This window comes from Nerophis ophidion, linkage group LG01 (genome assembly GCF_033978795.1).
Source record: "Nerophis ophidion isolate RoL-2023_Sa linkage group LG01, RoL_Noph_v1.0, whole genome shotgun sequence".
NCBI classification, from domain to species: Eukaryota; Metazoa; Chordata; class Actinopteri; order Syngnathiformes; family Syngnathidae; genus Nerophis; species Nerophis ophidion.
In genome coordinates, this window is record NC_084611.1 from 21,356,702 (window position 1) to 21,378,370 (window position 21,669).

The 21,669-nt window shown below is 40.5% G+C and overlaps 1 protein-coding gene across 1 annotated transcript in view; it reads right to left on the bottom strand.

Annotated features, from left to right (window-relative positions):
* gck (glucokinase (hexokinase 4)) overlaps window positions 1–21,669 on the bottom strand; it is a 51,038-nt gene that overhangs the window by 5,740 nt on the left and 23,629 nt on the right. Inside the window, exons 4-8 of the mRNA XM_061919500.1 lie at window positions 16,678–16,797; window positions 16,518–16,613; window positions 14,816–14,915; window positions 14,561–14,744; window positions 7,385–7,540 (exon numbers count right to left, since the gene is read on the bottom strand). Of these exons, the coding sequence (XP_061775484.1) occupies window positions 7,385–7,540; window positions 14,561–14,744; window positions 14,816–14,915; window positions 16,518–16,613; window positions 16,678–16,797 (656 nt within the window). The remainder of the gene's footprint in view (window positions 1–7,384; window positions 7,541–14,560; window positions 14,745–14,815; window positions 14,916–16,517; window positions 16,614–16,677; window positions 16,798–21,669) is intronic.

The window sequence follows — 21,669 nt, forward strand, 5'->3', positions numbered from 1 at the left end:
GTGTGTTCCAACTATCGTGGGATCACACTCCTCAGCCTTCCCGGTAAGGTTAATTCAGGTGTACTAGAGAGGAGGCTACGCCGGATAGTCGAACCTTGGATTCAGGAGAAACAGTGTGGTTTTCGTCCTGGTCGTGGAACTGTGGACTAGCTCTATACTCTCGGCAGGGTTCTTGAGGGTGCATGGGAGTTTGCCCAACCAGTCTACATGTGCTTTGTGGACTTGGAGAAGGCATTCGACCGTGTCCCTCGGGAATTCCTGTGGGGAGTGCTCAGAGAGTATGGGGTATCGGACTGTCTTATCGTGGCGGTCCGCTCCCTGTACGATCAGTGTCAGAGCTTGGTCCGCATTGCAGGCAGTAAGTCGAACACATTTCCAGTAAGGGTTGGACTCCGCCTTGGCTGCCCTTTGTCACCGATTCTGTTCATAACTTTTATGGACGGAATTTCTTGGCGCAGTCAAGGCGTTGAGGGGTTCCGGTTTGGTGGCCGCAGGATTAGGTCTCTGCTTTTTGCAGATGATGTGGTCCTGATGGCTTCATCTGGACGGGATCTTCAGCTCTAACTGGACCGGTTCGCAGCCGAGTGTGAAGCGAGCAGAATGAGAATCAGCACCTCCAAGTCCGAGTCCATGGTTCTCGCCTGGAAAAGGTTGGAATGCCATCTCCGCGTTGGGGAGGAGACCCTGCCCCAAGTGGAGGAGTTCAAGTACCTAGGAGTGTTGTTCACGAGTGAGGGAAGAGTGGATCGTGAGATCGACAGGCGGATCGGTGCGGCGTCTTCAGTAATGCGGATGTTGTACCGATCCGTTGTGGTGAAGAAGGAGCTGAGCTGGAAGGCAAAGCTCTCAATTTACCGGTCGATCTACGTTCCCATCCTCACCTATGGTCATGAGCTTTGGGTCATGACAGAAAGGATAAGATCACGGGTACAAGCGGCCGAAATGAGTTTCCTCCGGCGTGTGTCGGGGCTCTCCCTTAGAGATAGGGTGAGAAGCTCTGCCATCCGGGAGGAACTCAAAGTAAAGCCGCTGCTCCTCCACATTGAGAGGAGCTAGATGAGGTGGTTCGGGCATCTGGTCAGGATCCCACCCAAACGCCTCCCTAGGGAGGTGTTCAGGGCACGTCCAACTGGTAGGAGGTCACGGGGAAGACCCAGGACACGTTGGGAAGACTATGTCTCACGGCTGGCCTGGGAATGCCTCGGGATCCCCCGGGAGGAGCTGGACGAAGTGGCTGGGGAGAGGAAAGTCTGGACTTCCCTGCTTTGGCTGCTGCCCCCGCGACCCGACCTCGGATGAGCGGAAGAAGATGAATGGATGGATGGCTATATATATATATATATATGTATATATGGGTGTAGCACATGAGGCGGCAGCCGGGCTGGGCATAGTGCAGGAGGCGGCGACCTCGCTTGGCGTAGCGTAGGTGATCTCGCAGGAATCTGTTTTTCTGCTGGAAAAGACGCAATGGGTGGCAGGCGGGATGTGTGCAGGAGAGTTGAAAATTCTTCCTGTACTGGAAAACTGGTCACGGTAGGATGGCTGCCATCAGCCTGCTGCTGTTGTGTCAATGAAGCCTTATCACTGAAAAGGAAAGCCAACAGCTACCTGTTGGGACTTAGGAACATTTTAACAGACCTGAAGTGGAAGCTTGTGAGATTAACAAAAGAGACAGGCTTTATAGGGGTATCTAGGCGACTTCCAGGTTGACTACCAGGTGGTGGGCCAGAGCAAATGGCCAAACAAGTGCCCAGGTAAGGGTCAGTAGTCAACTCATGGGAAGAGTAACAAAAAAAGGGGAGAAAAATATTTTGGTCAGAGTGTTAGGGACACAAGAAATACCAGGCTGACGACAATTAGGGCGGCGGCGAAGATGCTGGCAAGGACGCTAGTGCCATGTGATTCCCGCTGGGTCCATTCATTGGTCTGATTGTATTGTCACGGTTCTGTCACGGTTGTGGATGTGATCGCTCGGTGAGGAGGATCAATTGCAGGGAAGCCAGGTGAAAAAACACTTTGGAGCTGTTTAACATACGACGCGCAAAAGACATACGACGATAGGACAAAGACAATAACAGCAAACAGATAACTAAATACACTGACTAATTGGACAACTGATTACACTTGGAATAGACACAAGAAGATAATGCAAATTGGAGGAAACCAAAGCCAGGGAAACCATACTTGCCAACCCTTCCGGATTTTCCGGGAGACTCCCGAAATTCAGCGCTTCTCCCGAAAACCTCCCGGGACAAATTTTCTCCTGAAAATCTCCCAAAATTCAGGCGAAGCTGGAGGCCACGCCCCCTCCAGCTCTATGAGGACCTGAGTGACGTGTCTGAGAGCGTGTCTGCCCAATGACGTTATAACTGTAGAATGATCGAGGGCGAGTTCTTGGTTTCTTATGTGGGTTTATTGTTAGGCAGTTTCATTAAGTCCTCTCAGCGCATTAACAACACACAACAACAGCAGTCACGTTTACGTCTACCACTCTACCGTAAGGCAGTTCGTCTGCCATAAACAGCATGTGGCACTCTTAAACATGACAATACTGCCATCAACTGTACATGCACCACGACACCTCCAGGCAACTTCAACCCTTTACTAATCCTCCTCCAATCACATCCCATCTCCCCGGATTGTAAATAACCTAAAGTAAATCATCATTTTTAATGTATATACTTGTTCTTATGCTATCCTAACTCACTATGTTCTCTGCTGGCTGTACATATCCTACTAAATAAGACCTACATTGTTTCAATGTCCATTTCTCTGTTGATGCAATTCTTGATGACTGAAGTACCGATATCAACCAAAGCTCCTCATCCCACCCCCTGGATTGTTAATAATTCAATGTATATACTATGATGATTTACTTGTGTGATGACTGTATTATGCTGATAGTATATATTTGTACCATGAATTGATTAACAAGTTGAAAAACTTATTGGGGTTCTACCATTTAGTGGTCAATTGTACGGAATATGTACTGTACTGTGCAATCTACTAATAAAAGTTTCGATCAATCAATCAATCTACTTTAAAAAGTGCAGTGCACAACCGCGCACACAACAGCTGTAAATATACTCCTCACCTCTTAACCACACCCCCGCCCCACCCCCAACCACGCCGAAATTGGAGGTCTCAAGGTTGGCAAGTATGAGGGAAACACAAAGGTGTAAGCAATAACACTAACAAGCATATGGGGAACAAAAGTAGTTTTAAACATGGGAAGAATGACAAGGGGTCATCAATCTATCAATCTATCAATGTTTACTTATACAGCCCTAAATCACTAGTGTCTCAAAGGGCTGCACAAACCACTACGACATCCTCGGTAGGCCCACTTAAGGGCAAGGAAAACTCACACCCAGTGGGACGTCGGTGACAATGATGACTATGAGAACCTTGGAGAGGAGGAAAGCAATGGATGTCGAGCGGGTCCAAGATGATACTGTGAAAGTTCAATCCATAATGGATCCAACACAGTCGCGAGAGTCCAGTCCAAAGCGGATCCAACACAGCAGCGAGAGTCCCGTTCACAGCGGAGCCAGCAGGAAACCATCCCAAGCGGAGGCGGATCAGCAGCGCAGAGATGTCCCCAGCCGATACACAGGCAAGCAGTACATGGCCACCGGATCGGACCGGACCCCTTCCACAAGGGAGAGTGGGACATAGAAGAAAAAGAAAAGAAACGGCAGATCAACTGGTCTAAAAAGGGAGTCTATTTAAAGGCTAGAGTATACAAATGAGTTTTAAGGTGAGACTTAAATGCTTCTACTGAGCTGGCATCTCGAACTGTTACCGGGAGGGCATTCCAGAGAAAAGTTTGCCAAGATGCACTTGAAATACTCCTGGACCAGGAGAAAAAAAAGTCTCTGGTCTGATGAGACAAAGAATAAACTTTTTGGCGTGAATGATAGGCATCATGTTTGGAGAAAACCAGACAAGAATCATCTCCAGGTCAATAGCATCCCTATAGCAAAGCATGGTGGTTTCAGCATGATGCAGTGTGGATGTATTTTAGCAGCAGGAACTGCAAAACGAGTCTGGATAGAGGGACAGTTGAATGCAGAAATGTACAGAGACATCCTGGATGAAAACCTGCTCCAGGGTGCTTTTGAAGTCAGATGGGGTGACTGATCATCTTTCAGCAGGACAACGACCCCAAGCACACAGCCAAGATATCAAAAGAATGGCTTCAAGACAACTCTGTTATTGAGTGGCCCAGCCAGAGCTCAGACTAGAATCGATTGAACATTTCTGGAGAGATCTAAAAAATGGATGCACACCAACGCTTCCCATCCAACCAGATGGAACTTGAGAGGTGCTGCAAAGAAGAATGGAAGAAACTGCCCGAAGACAAATATGGCATTGTATACACTTGAGGCTGTAGTTGCTGCCAAAGGTGCTTCAACCAATTATTGAGAAAAGGCTGTGAATACTTATGTACATGTGTCTGTAAAACAAAAGAACAATACTTTTTATATTGCGTTTGGAATTTTGAGGACAAAAATGAATTATTCCATTTTGGAATAAGGCTGTAAAATAACAAAATGTGGAAAAAGTGAAATGCTGTGATATATATATATATATATATATATATATATATATATATATATATATATATATATACATATACAGTCACACAGTACAGGCCAAAAGTATGGACTCATTTCAATGCATTTTCTTTATTTTCATGACTAATTACATTGTAGAATGTCACTGAAGACATCAAAACTATGACACCTGTGAAGTGAAAACCATTTCAGGTGACTTACGGCTTGAAGTTCATCGAGAGAATTCCACGAGCGTGCAAAACAGTAATCAGAGCAAAGGGAGACTATTTTGAGGAAACTAGAATATAAAAAATGTTTTCAGTTACTTTACCTTTTTTTGTTAAGTACATAACTCCACATGTGTTCATTCGTAGTGCTGATGCCTTCAGTGACAATTTACAATGTAAATAGTCATGAAAATAAAGAAACCACATTGAATGAGAAGGTGTGTTTAAACTTTTGGCTTGTACTGTATATATGTAAATACATATATATATATATATATTATAAAAAGATTATATTATATAAGAATACAACTTGATTTTACTAAAGGCCTACTGAAACCCACTACTACTGACCACGCAGTCTGATAGTTTATATATCAATGATGAAATATTAACATTGCAACACATGCCAATACGGCCTTTTTAGTTTACTAAATTACAATTTTAAATTTCCCGGGAGTTTTTCGCTGAAAACGTCGCGGAATGATGACGTGTACGCGTGATGTCACGGACTGTAAGGAAATATTAGCGCTGCGCACACACACAGCTAAAAGTTGCCTGCTTTAACCGCATAATTACACAGTATTCTGGACATTATTTTGCTGAATCTTTTGCAATTTATTCAATTGATAATGAAAAAGTCCAAGTAGAAAGATGGAGTTGGGAAGCTTTAGCCTTTAGCCACACAAACACACGGTGATTCCTTGTTTAAAATTCCCCTAGGTGAAGCTTTACTATGGATCAGAGCGATCAAGCGAACATGGATCCCGACCAAATGTCAACCAGCAGTTTTCGGTGAGAAAATTGTGGTAAAAAGTCGCCACTTACCGGAGATCAGCTGAGCTTGTGCCGTCCATACAGCTGCCGTCGATTTCCCTCAGACACGGGCCTCAAGACACCCGTGGACAAACCCCTCCGACTATCAGGTACTATTAAACTCACTAAAACACTAGCAACACAATAGAAAGATATGGGATTTCCCAGAATTATCCTATAAAATGTGTCTAAAAACATCTGAATCCGTCCCAATGCAGTCGCCTTTTTTTTTTTACTTGTTTTTTTTTTTTTTTATTTATTTTTTCTAGCCCTTCGCTATCAATATCCTCAAACACGAATCTTTCATCCTCGCTCAAATTAATCGGGAAATTGACGTTTTCTCGGTCGGAATAGCGCTTTTTGTTGGAGGCTCCCATTAAAAACAATGTGAGGACGTGAGGAGCCCTCACCCGGGTGATGTCATCGTCTGCGATTTCCGGTACAGGCAGGGCTTTTCTATTAGCGACCAAAAGTTCTCAACTTTATCGTCGATGTTCTCTACTAAATCCTTTCAGCAAAAATATGGCAATATCGCGAAATGATCAAGTATGACACATAGAATGGACCTGCTATCCCCGTTTAAATAAGAAAATCTCATTTCAGTAGGCCTTTAAGAAAACGTTTCATTAAAAAAAGTTCAGAAAATGTATTTTTAATTTTAGAAGAATAAAGCAAATGTTCTCATGTTTTAAATGAAAGGTATTATTGAAAGTGTTTTCCCTCATTTAATACACCTCAATATGGGCACCACTAGTTGTACTTAGCAGATCAAAGCTGCACTCGACTTCTTGCCATGTTTGCACTAGCAAGGACATCAGTCTTCAGGGCGTTGATGACATTTAACCTTCCTCTTGTGTTAGCTTTCTGTTACCATCTCTTATGTTAACGGGTCTGTTTTGACCCATGTTTTAAATCAGCTGTAAAATACACTAAAAACAATTATCTATCATCCAATTTGTTTCTCATCTCTTGGTTACCTTGTTAGGCTTCCTTATCCTTGAAAATATTGGTTTTAATATTTTTGGTTTGGGCCATTGGGCCTTATTTTGTCAGTATACCCCTCGATTTCAATTTTTAAAAATGGTAAAACGATCGTCAAGAGAATCATATAAATAAAAAAAAAGGTTGTTGTGTTACCTAACTATTACTAAGGGGTATTAGAACACATCTCTTAAATAAATGTGTTTTGTTTATTTTTTCATTTTAAGAATTTTAACTATAGTAACATCTATGGTGTTACGGGTCAATTTCGACCCATATATATTTACTTCAAGAAAAAGGCTAAAAAGTATTTTTTTCAGCAACAGAAATCCAACATCAAACAAACAACCAATCAAGCAAATGAAACCAAGAGAAATAGATTACTAGTTCCAATACTAATAAAAAAACAAAATCAGAGTGGCAAAAAGTGACACTTTTAGTGTCCGTCTTTTGTTTGTTTTTGTACAGGATAACAAGGTAAAATGAGAATCCACTAAAGCTCACATGATTTGGAGACGAGCTGGCTGTCAGTGTGTTCAGTTTTGGCTCTTATCATTGCTTTATCATCTTATTTTTATAACCGGGTCGAAACCAACCCTAACAACACCAAGGGCATAATTTCTACCAGAGAATTTTATAATTTAGTGAAAAAATTTAAAATGTTTTATTTTGTTGACAAAGAGGTTCCTGACAAAAGTCAAAAAGCGTTGATGCAAAAAAATTAATGTTTTTATGCATTTAAAAACTAAAACGGGTCACCAAAAATTCTGTTGGTGAGCTTGTCATTGAGCGTGTCATCCTTACCTTTCCACCTGCGAGACGTAGCGCGTCTCAAAGCTGCCACGTGTTTTTAGGATCTCCGAGGCCTCGCCGTTAAACATCAGGTTCTCGTTAACCAGCTTCATGGTGACCAGCCTCACCAGCTCGCCCATGTACTTCCCACTGATCAGCTTTTCAAAGCTGTGAGGGCATTGCAACAAAAAGACAAGTATTACTGACATTTAAAAAAAAAAAAAAAAAGAAGGCAGGTTTAACGCAGCGGGGATAAACAAGTCAAGCTGGGCACTCATCCGGCATCAAAAGTAAACAGCCATTAGGCCGAGATCATTAATCTGACACGTTCACCATGAGACCAGTGCGCTGACGTATGAGGCTTCGGACCATTTATAAACATCCTTAAGGAAGAACAGCCGGTAGCTGAGCAACTGCACCCACAGCTCAGGTGAGAATCAGCTGAGAATTGCCACTGTGGGATGCATGAATCTCAAAACAAGATCACCTCCGACGACGCTTGAACATATGTAACCTAATCAGCACAATATAGGGTACAGTGGCACTTAGGGATATGAGTTTCATTTGTTACATGAAGCAGGGGTGTCACTACCTCCAAAGTTATGATTCTCCCGTATACTAAAGTAATGTCCGATCATTACCTTATAGAATTCAAAGTTTTTAATTATTGCCAACAGGCTAATAATAATAATAACAACTGCTATAGCAGCCGCAACATTATTGCTGCCACATCGATGACTCTTGCTGGCCTACTGCCTTCGGTAAAGGCACCATTCCCAAAATGATGTGGGATCTATTGATAACCTCACTAACAACTTCAACGATGCCCTGCGCAAAACCATTGATAGCATAGCACCGCTAAAGCTGAAAAGGGACCCTAAAAGACGTACCCCATGGTGTACAGAAGAAACTACAGCTCATAAACCAGGGGTCACCAACGTGGTGCCCGCGGTAGGTCAGTAATTCATACTAACATTGATTTTGATTCAATGTTATGTTTTGAGCAATGACACTTTGAAAGAAAACAAAACAGCTTTGTCGACATTGCAACTTTTTCAAATTTTCATTTCACCTTTAAGTTTTTTTATTTCAGTTTTGTTATTTTTTTGTTTATTTTAATAGTATTTTTAGAATGTGCCGTGGGCCCTTAAAATATTAGCTGTTGTATGCAAATGGCCTCCGGGGAACACTTTTGACATCCTTGCCATAGAGCAGGGGTCACCAACGCGGTGCCCGCGGGCACCAGGTAGCCCGTAAGGACCAAATGAGTCGCCCGCCGGCCTGTTCTAAAATTAGCTCAAATAGCAGCACTTACCAGTGAGCTGCCTCTATTTTTAAAATTGTATTTATTTACTAGCAAGCTGGTCTCGCTTTGCTCGACATTTTTAATTCTAAGAGAGACAAAACTCAAATACAATTTGAAAATCCAAGAAAATATTTTAAAGACTTGGTCTTCACTTGTTTAAATAAATTCATTTATTATTTTACTTCGCTTCTTATAACTTTCAGAAAGACAGTTTTAGAGAAAAAATACAACCTTAAAAATGATTTTAGGATTTTTAAACACATATACCATTTTACCTTTTAATTTCCTTCCTCTTCTTTCCTGACAATTTAAATCAATGTTCAAGTTTTTTATTATTATTGTAAAGAATAATAAATAAATTTTAATTTAATTCTTCAATTTAGCTTCTGTTTTTTCGACGAAGAATATTTGTGAAATATTTCTTTAAACTTATTATGATTAAAATTCAAAAAAATTATTCTGGCAAATCTAGAAAATCTGTAGAATCAAATCAAATTTTTTTTCAAAGTGGATTTTAACCTATTTAAAACATGTCATCAAAATTATAAAATTAATCTTAATCAGGAAAAATTACTAATGATGTTCTATTAATTCTTTTTTTAATTTTTTCAAAAAGATTCGAATTAGCTAGTTTTTCTCTCCATTTTTTTCGGTTGAATTTTGACTTTTAAAGAGTCGAAATTGAAGATAAACTATGTTTAAAAATTTTATTTTCATTTTTTTTGTGGTTTCTCCTCTTTTAAACCATTCATTTAAGTGTTTTTTTCTTAATTTATTCTCAACAAAAAAACTTCCGTAAAAGGAAAAAAAATGTACGACGAATGACAGAGAGAAATACCAATTTATATATATAAAGGCTGGATGCAAATATAGCTACAAATGAGGCATAACGATGCAATATGTACATACAGCTAGCCTTAATAGCATTTTATCATCGATTAGCATGCCATGCTAATCAATGCACACTCCACGTAAGTCAACTTGAATCCGTCCCTGATCCTGTTAGTTACACCCTCCGACAACACACGACGAGGCATGATGTCTCCAAAGTACGGAAAACAGTCGAAAAAACGGAAAATAACAGAGCTGATTTGACTTGTGTGTGTAATGAGTTTGAGAAAATGGTGGATTGCTTCCCATTGTAACGTCATGGGTAAAAGGTCATCGCTCCGACAGCGAACAATTGAAAGGCGTTTAATTTGCTAAATTCACCGTTTTAGAGTTCGGAAATCGGTTAAAAAAAACATATGGTCTTTTTTCTGCAACATCAAGGTATATATGACGCTTACATAGGTCTGGTGATAATGTTCCCCTTTAAAGGAAAAAAATGTAGTCAGCTTCCAGTGTCTTTGTAGCATGTTCCAAGCACCAGGAAGCTGCATGGACAAAAGCTTTTTCCCCCAGCTCAGTGCGAGCAAAAGGGACAGAGAACAACAGCGGAATGTCGGACCTCAGTGCATAAGAGTTCGTACTTCTCTGTGAAATCAATGCACAAATGTATTCGGGCAATAGTCCCAGGAGAACCTTGTAAAAGAAATAATACCAATGACACTGCCATCCACCCGAGAGTACAAGTCGCAATGGTGTGTCATGGCTCTACAGTTTGTGATGAACCTCAAAGAAGCATGGTAAACACAGTCCACCATCCGAAGACAGGAATGAGTAGCATTCACATAAAAATCACCATAATATACAGTGGGTCAAAAAAAGTATTCAGTCAGCCACCGATTGTGCAAGTTCTCCCACTTAAAATGATGACAGAGGTCTGTAATTTTCATCATAGGTACACTTCAACTGTGACAGAATGTGAAAAAAAAAATCCAGGAATTCACATTGTGGGAATTTTAAAGAATTTATTTGTAAATTATGGTGGAAAATAAGTATTTGGTCAACCATTCAAAGCTCTCAATGATGGAAAGAGGTTTTGGCTCAAAATCTCACGATACATGGCCCCATTAATTCTTTCCTTAACACGGATCAATCGTCCTGTCCCCTTAGCAGAAAAACAGCCCCAAAGCATGATGTTTCCACCCCCATGCTTCACAGTAGGTATGGTGTTCTTGGGATGCAACTCAGTATTCTTCTTCCTCCAAACACGACAAATTGAGTTTATACCAAAAAGATATATTTTGGTTTCATCTGACCACATGACATTCTCCCATGTGCTCTCTGGCAAACTTCAGACGGGCCTGGACATGCACTGGCTTAAGCAGGGGGACACGTCCGGCACTGCAGGATTTGATTCCCTGTCGGCGTAGTGTGTTATTGATGGTAACCTTTGTTACTTTGGTCCCAGCTCTCTGCAGGTCATTCACCAGGTACCCCGTGTGGTTCTGGGATTTTTGATCACCGTTCTCATGATCATTTTGACCCCACGGGATGAGATCTTGCGTGGAGCCCCAGATCGAGGGAGATTATCAGTGGTCTTGTATGTCTTCCATTTTCTGATAATTGCTCCCACAGTTGATTTTTTCACACCAAGCTGCTTGCCTATCGTAGATTCACTCTTCCCAGTCTGGTGCAGGTCTACAATTATTTTCCTGGTGTTCTTTGACAGCTCTTTGGTCTTGGCCATAGTGGAGTTTGGACTCTGACTGTTTGAGGCTGTGGACAGGTGTCTTTTATACAGACAGCGAGTTCAAACAAGTGCCATTAATACAGGTAATGAGTGGAGGACAGAAGAGCTTCTCAAAGAAGAAGTTACAGGTCTGTGAGAACCAAAGATCTTCCTTGTTTGAAGTGACCAAATTCTTATTTCCCACCCTAATTTACAAATAAATTCTTTAAAACTCCTACAATGTGAATTCCTGGATTTTTTTTCACATTCTGTCTCTCACAGTTGAAGTGTACCTATGATGAAAATTACAGACCTCTGTCATCATTTTAAGTGGGAGAACTTGCACAATCGGTGGCTGACTAAATACTTTTTTGACCCACTGTAGCACAGATACTGTAAAATTTGGCAAAGACGAGGCGTTTTTTTACACCAAAAGAAAAAAATGTCTTATTGTGGAAGAGAAACCCCAATTTAAGTTTTAGTTTCTTCACCAGTTGATCTATAAAAGGTTTAACTCATCCCGTCTTATTGGCAAGCAACAAGACAGGACGGGATGTTTGGCGTGATCTTAGCATCTGCTACGTCAACTAGCGTAGGGGAGGCTCCTTAACCCAAAAATATTAGTATCATATAAAAGATCATATCATTGTTAGTATAGATTTGGAACATTAGCTATGGCAGTGTTTTTCAACTAGTGTGTCGTGAGATACAGTCTGGTGTGCTGTGGGAGATTATCTTATTTCTCCTATTTGGGTTAAAAATATTTTTTGTAAACCAGTAATTATAGTCTGCAAATGATGTGTTGTTGTTGAGTGTCGGTGCTGTCTAGAGCTCGGCAGAGTAACCGTGTAATACTCTTCCATGTCAGTAGGTGGCAGCAGGTAGCTAATTGCTTTGTAGATGTCGGAAACAGTGGGAGGCAGTGTGCAGGTAAAAAATGTGTCTAATGCTTAAACCAAAAATAACCAAAAGGTGAGTGCCCCTAAGAAAATCCATTGAAGCTTAAGGAAGGCTATCCAGAACGAAACTAAAACTGAACTGGCTACAAAGTAAACAAAAACAGAATGCTGGACGACAGCAAAGACTTACTGTGGAGCAAATACAATGTACAGCAAAACATGACATGACAATCAACAATGTCCCCACAAAGAAGGATAAAAACAACTTAAATATTCTTGATTGCTAAAACAAAGCAGGTGCGGGGAATAGCGCTCAAAGGAAGACATGAAACTGCTACAGGAAAATACCAAAAACAGAGAAAAAGCCACCAAAATAGGAGCGCAAGACAAGAAATAAAACACTACACACAGGAAAACAGCAAAAAAGTCAAAATAAGTCAGGGTGTGATGTGACATGTGGTGAAAGTACACCTACTTTGAGACAATAGCTATAGTGATGCATGCTTGGTTATGCTTTAAAGTCATATCCAACAACTGCGACAACGACTTTTTATTGTCAACCGAGTTTTGTTTTTTTAATAATTTCTGCTGGTGGTGTGCCTCCGGATTTTTTCAATGCAGAAAATGTGCCTTGGCTCAAAAAAGGTTGAAAAACACTGAGCTATTGGATGGGATATAACTACTCATGTGTGTGTTTGATCAGGGATAAAACATTTTTTTGAGTGGGGATTGAATCATTGACTGTATATGTGTTCACTCAGAAATGTTTGCAAACAGCGAATTTCACTTTACACACATATAAACCTCATGTGGTTAGAGTGTCCGCCCTGAGACTGGAAGGTCGTGAGTTCAAACCCCGGCCGAGTCATACCAAAGACTATAAAAATGTGACCCATTGCCTCCCTGCTTGGCACTCAGTATCAAAAGTTGGAATTGGATGTTGAAATACCAAATGATTCCTGAGCGCGGCCACCGCTTCTGCTCACTGCTACCCTCACCTACCAGGGGGTGAACAAGGTGATGCAAACAGAGGATAATTTCACCAAACATAGTGTGTGTGTGAGACTATCGTTGGGACTTTATACCGGTATAGCTCGGTTGGTAGATTGGCCATGCCAGCAACTTGAGGGTTGCAGGTTCGATCCCACCTTCCGCCATGCTAGTCGCTGCCGTTGTGTCCTTGGGCAAGACACTTTGCCCCCCTGCTCCCAGTGCCACCCACACTGGTTTAAATGTAAAACATTAGATATTGGGTTTCACTATGTAAAGCGCTTTGAGTCACTAGAGAAAAAGCGCTATATAAATATAATTCACTTCACTTCACTTCACTTTAAAGGCCTACTGAAATGAGATTTTCTTATTTAAACGGGGATAGCAGGTCCATTCTATGTGTCATACTTGATCATTTTGCAATATTGCCATATTTTTGCTGAAAGGATTTAGTAGAGAACATCGACGATAAAATTCGCAACTTTTGGTCACTAACAGAAAAGCCCTGCCTTTACCGGAAGTCGCAGACGATGACGTCACATGTTGATGGCTCCTCACATCCTCACATTGTTTTTAATGGGAGCCTCCAACAAAAAGAGCTATTTGGACCGAGAAAAAGACAATTTTCCCATTAATTTGAGCGAGGATGAAAGATTTGTGTTTGAGGATATTGATAGCGATGGACTAGAAAAAAAAACAAGTTAAAAAAAAACACGATTGCATTGGGTCGGATTCAGATGTTTTTAGACACGTTTACTAGGATAATTCTGGGAAATTGTGTTGCTAGTGTTTTAGTGAGTTTAACAGTACCTGATAGTCGGAGGTTTGTGTCCACGGGTGTCTTGACGCCAATGTCTCAGGGAAATCGACTGCAGCCTTATAGACGGCGCAAGCTCAGCTGATCTCCAGTAAAAAGCGACTTTTTAACTCAATTTTCTCATCGAAACCTGCTGGTTGACATTCGGTCGGGATCCATGTTTGCTTGACCGCTCTGATCCATAGTAAAGTTCCACTTCCGGGAATTTTAAACAAGGAATCACCGTGTGTTTGTGTGGCTAAAGGCTAAAGCTTCCCACCTCCATCTTTCTACTTTGACTTCTCCAATATTAATTGAACAAATTGCAAAAGATTCAGCAACACATTTGTCCAAAATACTGTGTAATTATGCGGTTAAAGCAGACGACTTTTAGCTGTGTGTGTGTGCAGCGCTCATATTTCCTAAAAACCCGTGACGTCACGCGTACATGTCATCATTCCGCAACGTTTTCAAGAAGAAACTCCCAGGAAATTTAAATTTGCAATTTAGTAAACTAAAAAGGCCGTATTGGCATGTGTTGCAATGTTAATATTTCATCACTGATATATAAACTATCAGACTGTGTGGTGGGTAGTAGTGGGTTTCAGTAGGTCTTTAACTTTACAACTTTTCCACTTACAGTTGCTGTCCAGGGTTGATGGAGTTCTCGTCCACCACTCTGTCATATTCCAGCCTGAACTCCTCCAGTTCGCCGTTGTTTCCGAAGGCTCCCCACTCTGTGTTCACGCACATGCGGCCCTCTTCGCCTTCCACCAGCTCCACCGTCCTCATCTCTTCCATGTAGCAGGCATTACAACCTGTACCTGTATTTTCCCCACATATGTTAAACTGTGACTGGTGAGGCTTTTGTTCCCTTGTTGCCATTGCTTCCTACCAACAATCATGCCGACTTCACAGCTGCGGTCCTCATAGTAGCATGATATCATGGTGGCTACTGTGTCATTCACCATGGCAACCACATCCATCTCAATGTCCTGTACAGTATCAAAATAAAAGTCAAGGTACAAACCCCATTTCCATATTAGTTGAGCAATGGTGTTAAATGTAAATATAAACGGAATACAATGATTTGCAAATCATTTTCAACCCATATTCAGTTGAAAATGCTAATAAGACAACATATTTGATGTTCAAACTGATAAACATTTTTTTTGTGTGCAAATAATCATTACCTTTAGAAGTTGATGCCAGCAACACGTGACAAAGAAGTTGAGAAAGGTGGCAATAAATACTGATAAAGTTGAGGAATGCTCATCAAACCCTTATGTGGAACATCGCACAGGTGTGCAGGCTAAATAGGAACAGGTGGGTACCATGATTGGGTATAAAAGCAGCTTCCATGAAATGGTAAGTAATTCACAAACAAGGATGGGGTGAGGTTCACCAATTTGTAAGCAAATTGTCAAACAGTTTTAGAACAACATTTCTCAACGAGCTATTGCAAGGAATTTAGGGATTTTACCATCTACGGTCCGTAAAATCATCAAAAAGTTCAGAGAATCCGGAGAAATCACTGCACGTAAGCGATGATATTACGGATTTTTGATCCCTCAGGCGGTACTGCATCAAAAACCGACATCAGTGCGTAAAGGATATCACCACATCGGCTCAGGAACACTTCATAAAACCACTGTCAGTAACTACAGTTGGTCGCTACATCTGTGAGTACAAGTTAAAACTACTATGCAAAGCCAAACCCATTTATCAACAATATCCTGAAACGCGCCGGCTTTAGGCTCACCTAAAATGGACTGATGCAAAGTGGAATGGTGTTTTGTGGTCATAGGAGTCCACATTTCAAATTATATTTGGAAACAGAGGACGTGGTGTCCTCCAGAACAGCAGGGAAAATAACCATTCGGATTGTTATAGGCGCAAAGTTCAAAAGCCAGCGTCTGTGATGGTATGGGGGTGTATAGGTGCCCAAGGCACTGGTAACTTACACATTTGTGAAGGCACCATTAATGCTAAAAGGAGCAACATATGTTGGCATCCGAGCAACGTTATCATGGACGCCCCTGCTTATTTCAGCAAGACAAGTGTTACAACAGCGTGGCTTCGTAAAAAAAGAGTGTGGGTACTTTCCTGGCCCGCCAGCAGTCCAGACCTGTCTCCCATTGAAAATATGTGGTGCATTATGAAGCGTAAAATACGACAGCAAAGACCCTGGACTGTTGAACGACTGAAGCTCTACATAAAACAAGATTGGGAAAAAAAAATCCACTTTTAAAACTTCAACAATGATTTTCTACAGTTGCCAAATGTTTATTGAGTGTTGTTAAAAGAAAATGTGATGTAACACATTGGTGAACATGTCCTTTCCCAACTACTTTGGCACTTGTTGCAGCCATGAAATTCTAAGTTAATTATGATTTGCAAAAAAAAGAATAAAGTTTATGAGTTTGAACATCAAATATCTTGTCTTTGTGGTGCATTCAACTAAATATGGGTTGAAAAGGATTTGCAAATCATTGTATTCCGTTTATATTTACGTCTAACACAATTTCCCAACTCATATGGAAACGGGGTTTGTATAATGGGTAGGATGTTTTGTATTTTGCTCAGTGCAAACATACCCCGCGTCTCTTGATAGCTTCTCTGAGTAAACCAACAATATTGTTTCCCTCGGCCCCAGAAGCCTTGAAACCTTTAGTCCAGTTGAGGAGGATTCCCTGCACACATAAAAATATTCATCTCGAAGCACTGTTTGCAAAAAAAAAAAAAGTGATGTGCTACCTTGTCCAGGTCCTCGTGGCGCACTGGGAAGGAGAAGGTAAAACCCAGAGGAAGCTTCTTGTGCTTGATATTGTGCTTGTCCAAAAAGTCGGACATGCACTCTGCAATGTAGTCAAACAACTGCGAAGATCGCAGAAACAGAAAATAACTTTGTGCTCATGATATCTGAGCTTTTACAGTACAACAAACAGAGTAAAAAGTGTTTTATGTATTTATTGACATGATAAACACCGGCCACATAGGTAAAGCTGCGGCTTTGCTGCTTGAGGATGCTCACGTTCAAACGAGCTGCAAGCATTACTACTCTTCTCGGTGCGAGCATGTAAGGGTGGTGGTGGTGGGGGGGGGGGGGGGGGGGTGAGGTGTCAAAGTCAATTAATTATCTATGGCCCCCGGGATATTTGATTAGTATTAGAACCGGCCCGCACGCCCCGGTTGCCTGCTGCTGTTTTGCAAGCACCAATACTCCATCAGTGTTGGCGCTAGGAATTTTTTAAAATGGGGTTCCAGGGACCCCATCAAGTCATAAAAATGGGGTCCCGCAGTAAATTTTTGGGGTCTCACATTTTTGTAACCATTTTGAAAACAAACGATAAATGTATGCATTATCCTGTTATATCTCACATACTATATTGTGTTTTGGAAAAAGGTTGTCATAAACGTTACCTAATTCATAAAAATAAAAAAAATACAAAAGAAAACACATTTTTATGCTTATATAAATTTATTCAGTTATAAACATTCGTTCACTTTCTTCTTTCCTTCATGGATCTAAACTTTATTTTTTTTATTGCGATATTTTCAGAAGGTGTTTGTTCTATTTTTAGCTAAAGTAAGACAAAGAAAACAATCTGAAGTTTACTTTATTTTGTTGTTTTAATGCCATGTGTGGAGAGGCGGAGCCAACGGGCCAACGCTGCAGCCCTGCCCAAGATAGCGGCAAGGAGGCGGAGGATGTGGCGGAGCAGAGAGGCGGGGCTTGCTGGGAGCGACGCCACTACAATCTAAGTCAGGTGCGTGACACACACACCGGCACACAATTAATTCATCTCCTCCGACTATATAAAAGGGGAGAAGGAGGTCAGAGGTGGGTAGTAAAACGCTACATTTACTCCGTTACATCTACTTGAGTAATTTTGGGGATAAATTGTACTTCTAAGAGTAGTTTTTATGCAACATACTTTTACTTTTACATGAGTATATTTATAGAAAAGAAACGCTACTTTTACTCCGCTCCATTTATCTACAATCGGCTCACTACTCGCTACTTTTGAAAAACTTATTGGGGTGTTACCATTTAGTGGTCAATTGTACGGAATATGTACTGTACTGTGCAATCTACTAATAAAAGTTTCAATCAATCAATCAAAAGTGTAAAGGAAAAAAGACACTTTTTATTTCAACCGTACTTCCCGTCAAAAGCCTAAAGACTGATCGCACAGTTCCTGTCTTCACAATAAAAGTGCCGCTCCACCGCGCCTGCGCTAACAAAATAAGAGTCTCCGAAAGCCAGAGCATACAAGCTAGCAAGCTACGGAGTTTGCCGCCAATGTATTTATTGTAAAGTGTATAAAAACGAATATGGAAGCTGGACAAATAAGATGCCAAACACCAACGACTTTCACGTGGTATTAGACAGAAAGGAGGAACTTTTTTTCTCCTCCATTTGAAAATGTGGACATTATCAGCACTACTGTCTGATTCCAATCAATGCAAGTCATCAGAATCAGGTAATACACCAACTTATATTCTTGTCTTCATGAAAGATGGGAATCTATGCATTAAACATGCATGTATATTCATTAAAACACCTTTAACATGTCAACAAAAACGGGAAAATAAATATAAATGATATACTGTATATATAAATGTATGTATGTATATATGTATATATATATATATATATATGCGTATATATATATATATATATATATATATATATATATATATATATATATATATATATATATATATTTATATATATATATATATATATATATATATATATGTGTGTGTGTATATGTATATATGAGGTAGATCACCTCGACTTGGTCATTTATTAAGTAATTGATTAACGTTGACAAACTTATTATTTTGGTGTTACCATTTAGTGGTCAATTGTACGGAATATGTACTGTACTGTGCAATCTACTAATACAAGTTTCAATCAATCAATCAATCAATCAATCGATGAATGCCTACTGAGCCTATGGTGCTGTTAAGTTATTGTGGCTCAATTTGCCTTAATTTTTTTTATTTTCATGTATTATTATTTAATATATATTATTGTTTTAGTTGCTTAAGAGATATTCCTGGCTATGAATTTGCTCATTGCTATGTTTATGTTTTTGTACATTATTTGTTGCCGTAATCATTAAACAAACAGGTTACTCATCAGTTACTCAGTACTTGAGTAGTTTTTTCACAACATACTTTTTACTTTTACTCAAGTAAATATTTGGGTGACTACTCCCTACATTTACTTGAGGAATAAATCTCTAAAGTAACAGTACTCTTACTTGAGTACAATTTCTGGCTACTCTACCCACCTCTGAAGGAGGTGGAGTGGTGGAACCAGTGGCTGGAGAGAAGCAGACAGCAAGACGCGAGAGATGAGGAGCGAGACACGGAGTGTGAGCAGTGGGAGCAACGACGGGGAAAAATAAATCTTTTATTGAAAAATAAATGAGTCAAACCAGCTAAAGGGATGTCCTTCCGGGGGGGTCAGTGGAACCCGAGCGGCGACAGGGAAAGTCGTTCACACCATACTATAAATTGATTAACGTGGACCCCAACTTAAACAAGTTGAAAAAATTATTCGGGTGTTACCATTTATTGGTCTATTGTATGGACTATGTACTGAACTGTGCAATCTACTTATAAAAGTATCAATCAATCAATCAAAACCATGATTTTAATAGTCCAGCCCGAGTGTGCACAGATTTTCCTCCATGCGGGCCATTGAGTTCAAAGGAGTTTGACACTTAGGTAAAACGGAATCCATCCTATTTGGGTCCCATATCAAACTTAAGAAGGTCAGTGACTTCACTATAAAAGTGGGTGACATTGTTATCACCAGGAAGGATGAGATCACCTACCTAGGTTCCATTCTAGAGGCTAATCTTTCCTGTGATAAAATGGCAACCAAGGTGATCAAAAAGGTCAACCAAAGAACGAGATTCCTCTACAGAATCTCCTCTTTGGTCAACAAAAGCACCTTGAGGATTCTAGCGGGTACTCTCATTCAACCCTTCTTTGATTACACTTGCACCTCCTGGTACCCCAGCACCTCCAAAACCCTCAAATCTCGACTCCAAACATCCCAGAATAAGCTAATCCGGTTACTTTTAGACCTCCACCCCAGATCACACCTCAATCCAACCCACTTCTCCAAAGTGGGCTGGCTCAGGGTGGAGGACAGAGTAAAACAACTTGCACTGAGCCCAGTCTATAAAATCCGCTACACCTCCTTGATACTGAAGTACATGTCAAATTACTTCCTTAACATAAATGACCGCCATAACCACAACACCAGGGGGAGCACCACAAACCACGTTAAACCCAGATTTCGATCTAACAAAGGTCTTAACTCATTCTCTTTCTATGCCACATCAATGTGGAATGCACTCCCAACAGGTATAAAAAGTAAGTGCATCTCTATATTCCTTCAAAACCGCTCTAAAACAACACCTCCAGGCAACTTCAACACTTTACTAATACCCTCCTCCATTCACATCCCAACTCCCCGGATTATAAACAACTCAAATGTACTTCTAATGTATATACTTGTTCTTATGCTATGTCAACTCACTATGTTCTCTGCTGGCTGTACATATCCTACTAAGTAAGACCTACACTGTTTCAATGTCCACATTTCTCTGTTGATGCAATTGTTGATGACTGAAGTTCTGATATCAACCAAAGCTCCTCATGCCACCCCCCGGATTGTAAATAATGTAAATAATTCAATGTACATACTATGATGATTAACCTGTGTGATGACTGTATTATGCTGATAGTATATATTTGTACCATGAATTGATTAACGTGGACCCCGACTTAAACAAGTTGAAAAACTTATTCGGGTGTTACCATTTAGTGGTCAATTGTACGGAATATGTACTGTACTGTGCAATCTACTAATAAAAGTATCAATCAATCAAAAAAAAAAAACCCTGATGTAAGCCATTCATGCTGCAAAAGACAGTTTGAAAAAATGCATGATTTTACTCCCTGCTTCAACAGCAAAATAGCAAGCATGGCATCCGTATGTAAATAATTTCATTCTCGAAGATCCTTTTTGTGAATGGCATACAGTAAAAGAATGCGCACTTTCACCAGACAGCTGTGATTGACAGCCATGATCGCCAGTCATTATAGTCTGTAATTTGTTTTTCCCTATTTTGACAATACATATACATTTATTTGTAAAACTGTTCTCTTAAAACACTATTGGTAACATACGCTTGCAGTTTGTGGTGGTCTTTATTTATATATATTTTTTTAACTCGTTCCCTGCTTGGCACTCAGCATAAAGGGTTGGAATTGGGGGTTAAATCACCAAAAATGATTACCGGGCGCAGCACCGCTGCTGCTCACTGCTCCCCTCACCTCCCAGGGGGTGAACAACGGGATGGGTCAAATGCATAAGACAAATTTCACCACACCTAGTGTGTGTGACAATCATTGGTACTTTAAAGGCCTACTGAAATGTGATTTTCTTATTCAAACGGGGATAGCAGGTCCATTCTATGTGTCATACTTGATCATTTCGCGATATCGCCATGTTTTTGCTGAAAGGATTTAGTAGAGAACATCGACGATAAAGTTTGCAACTTTTGGTGCTGATAAAAAAGCCTTGCCTTTACCGGAAGTCGCAGACGATGACGTCACAACTTAACCCTTTTGAATAGTTTTACTTTCGATTCTCACGGTTTGTTGAGTTAACTCTGGATTGATACGTGGACATGACAAAAAAGGCGTTTGATACCT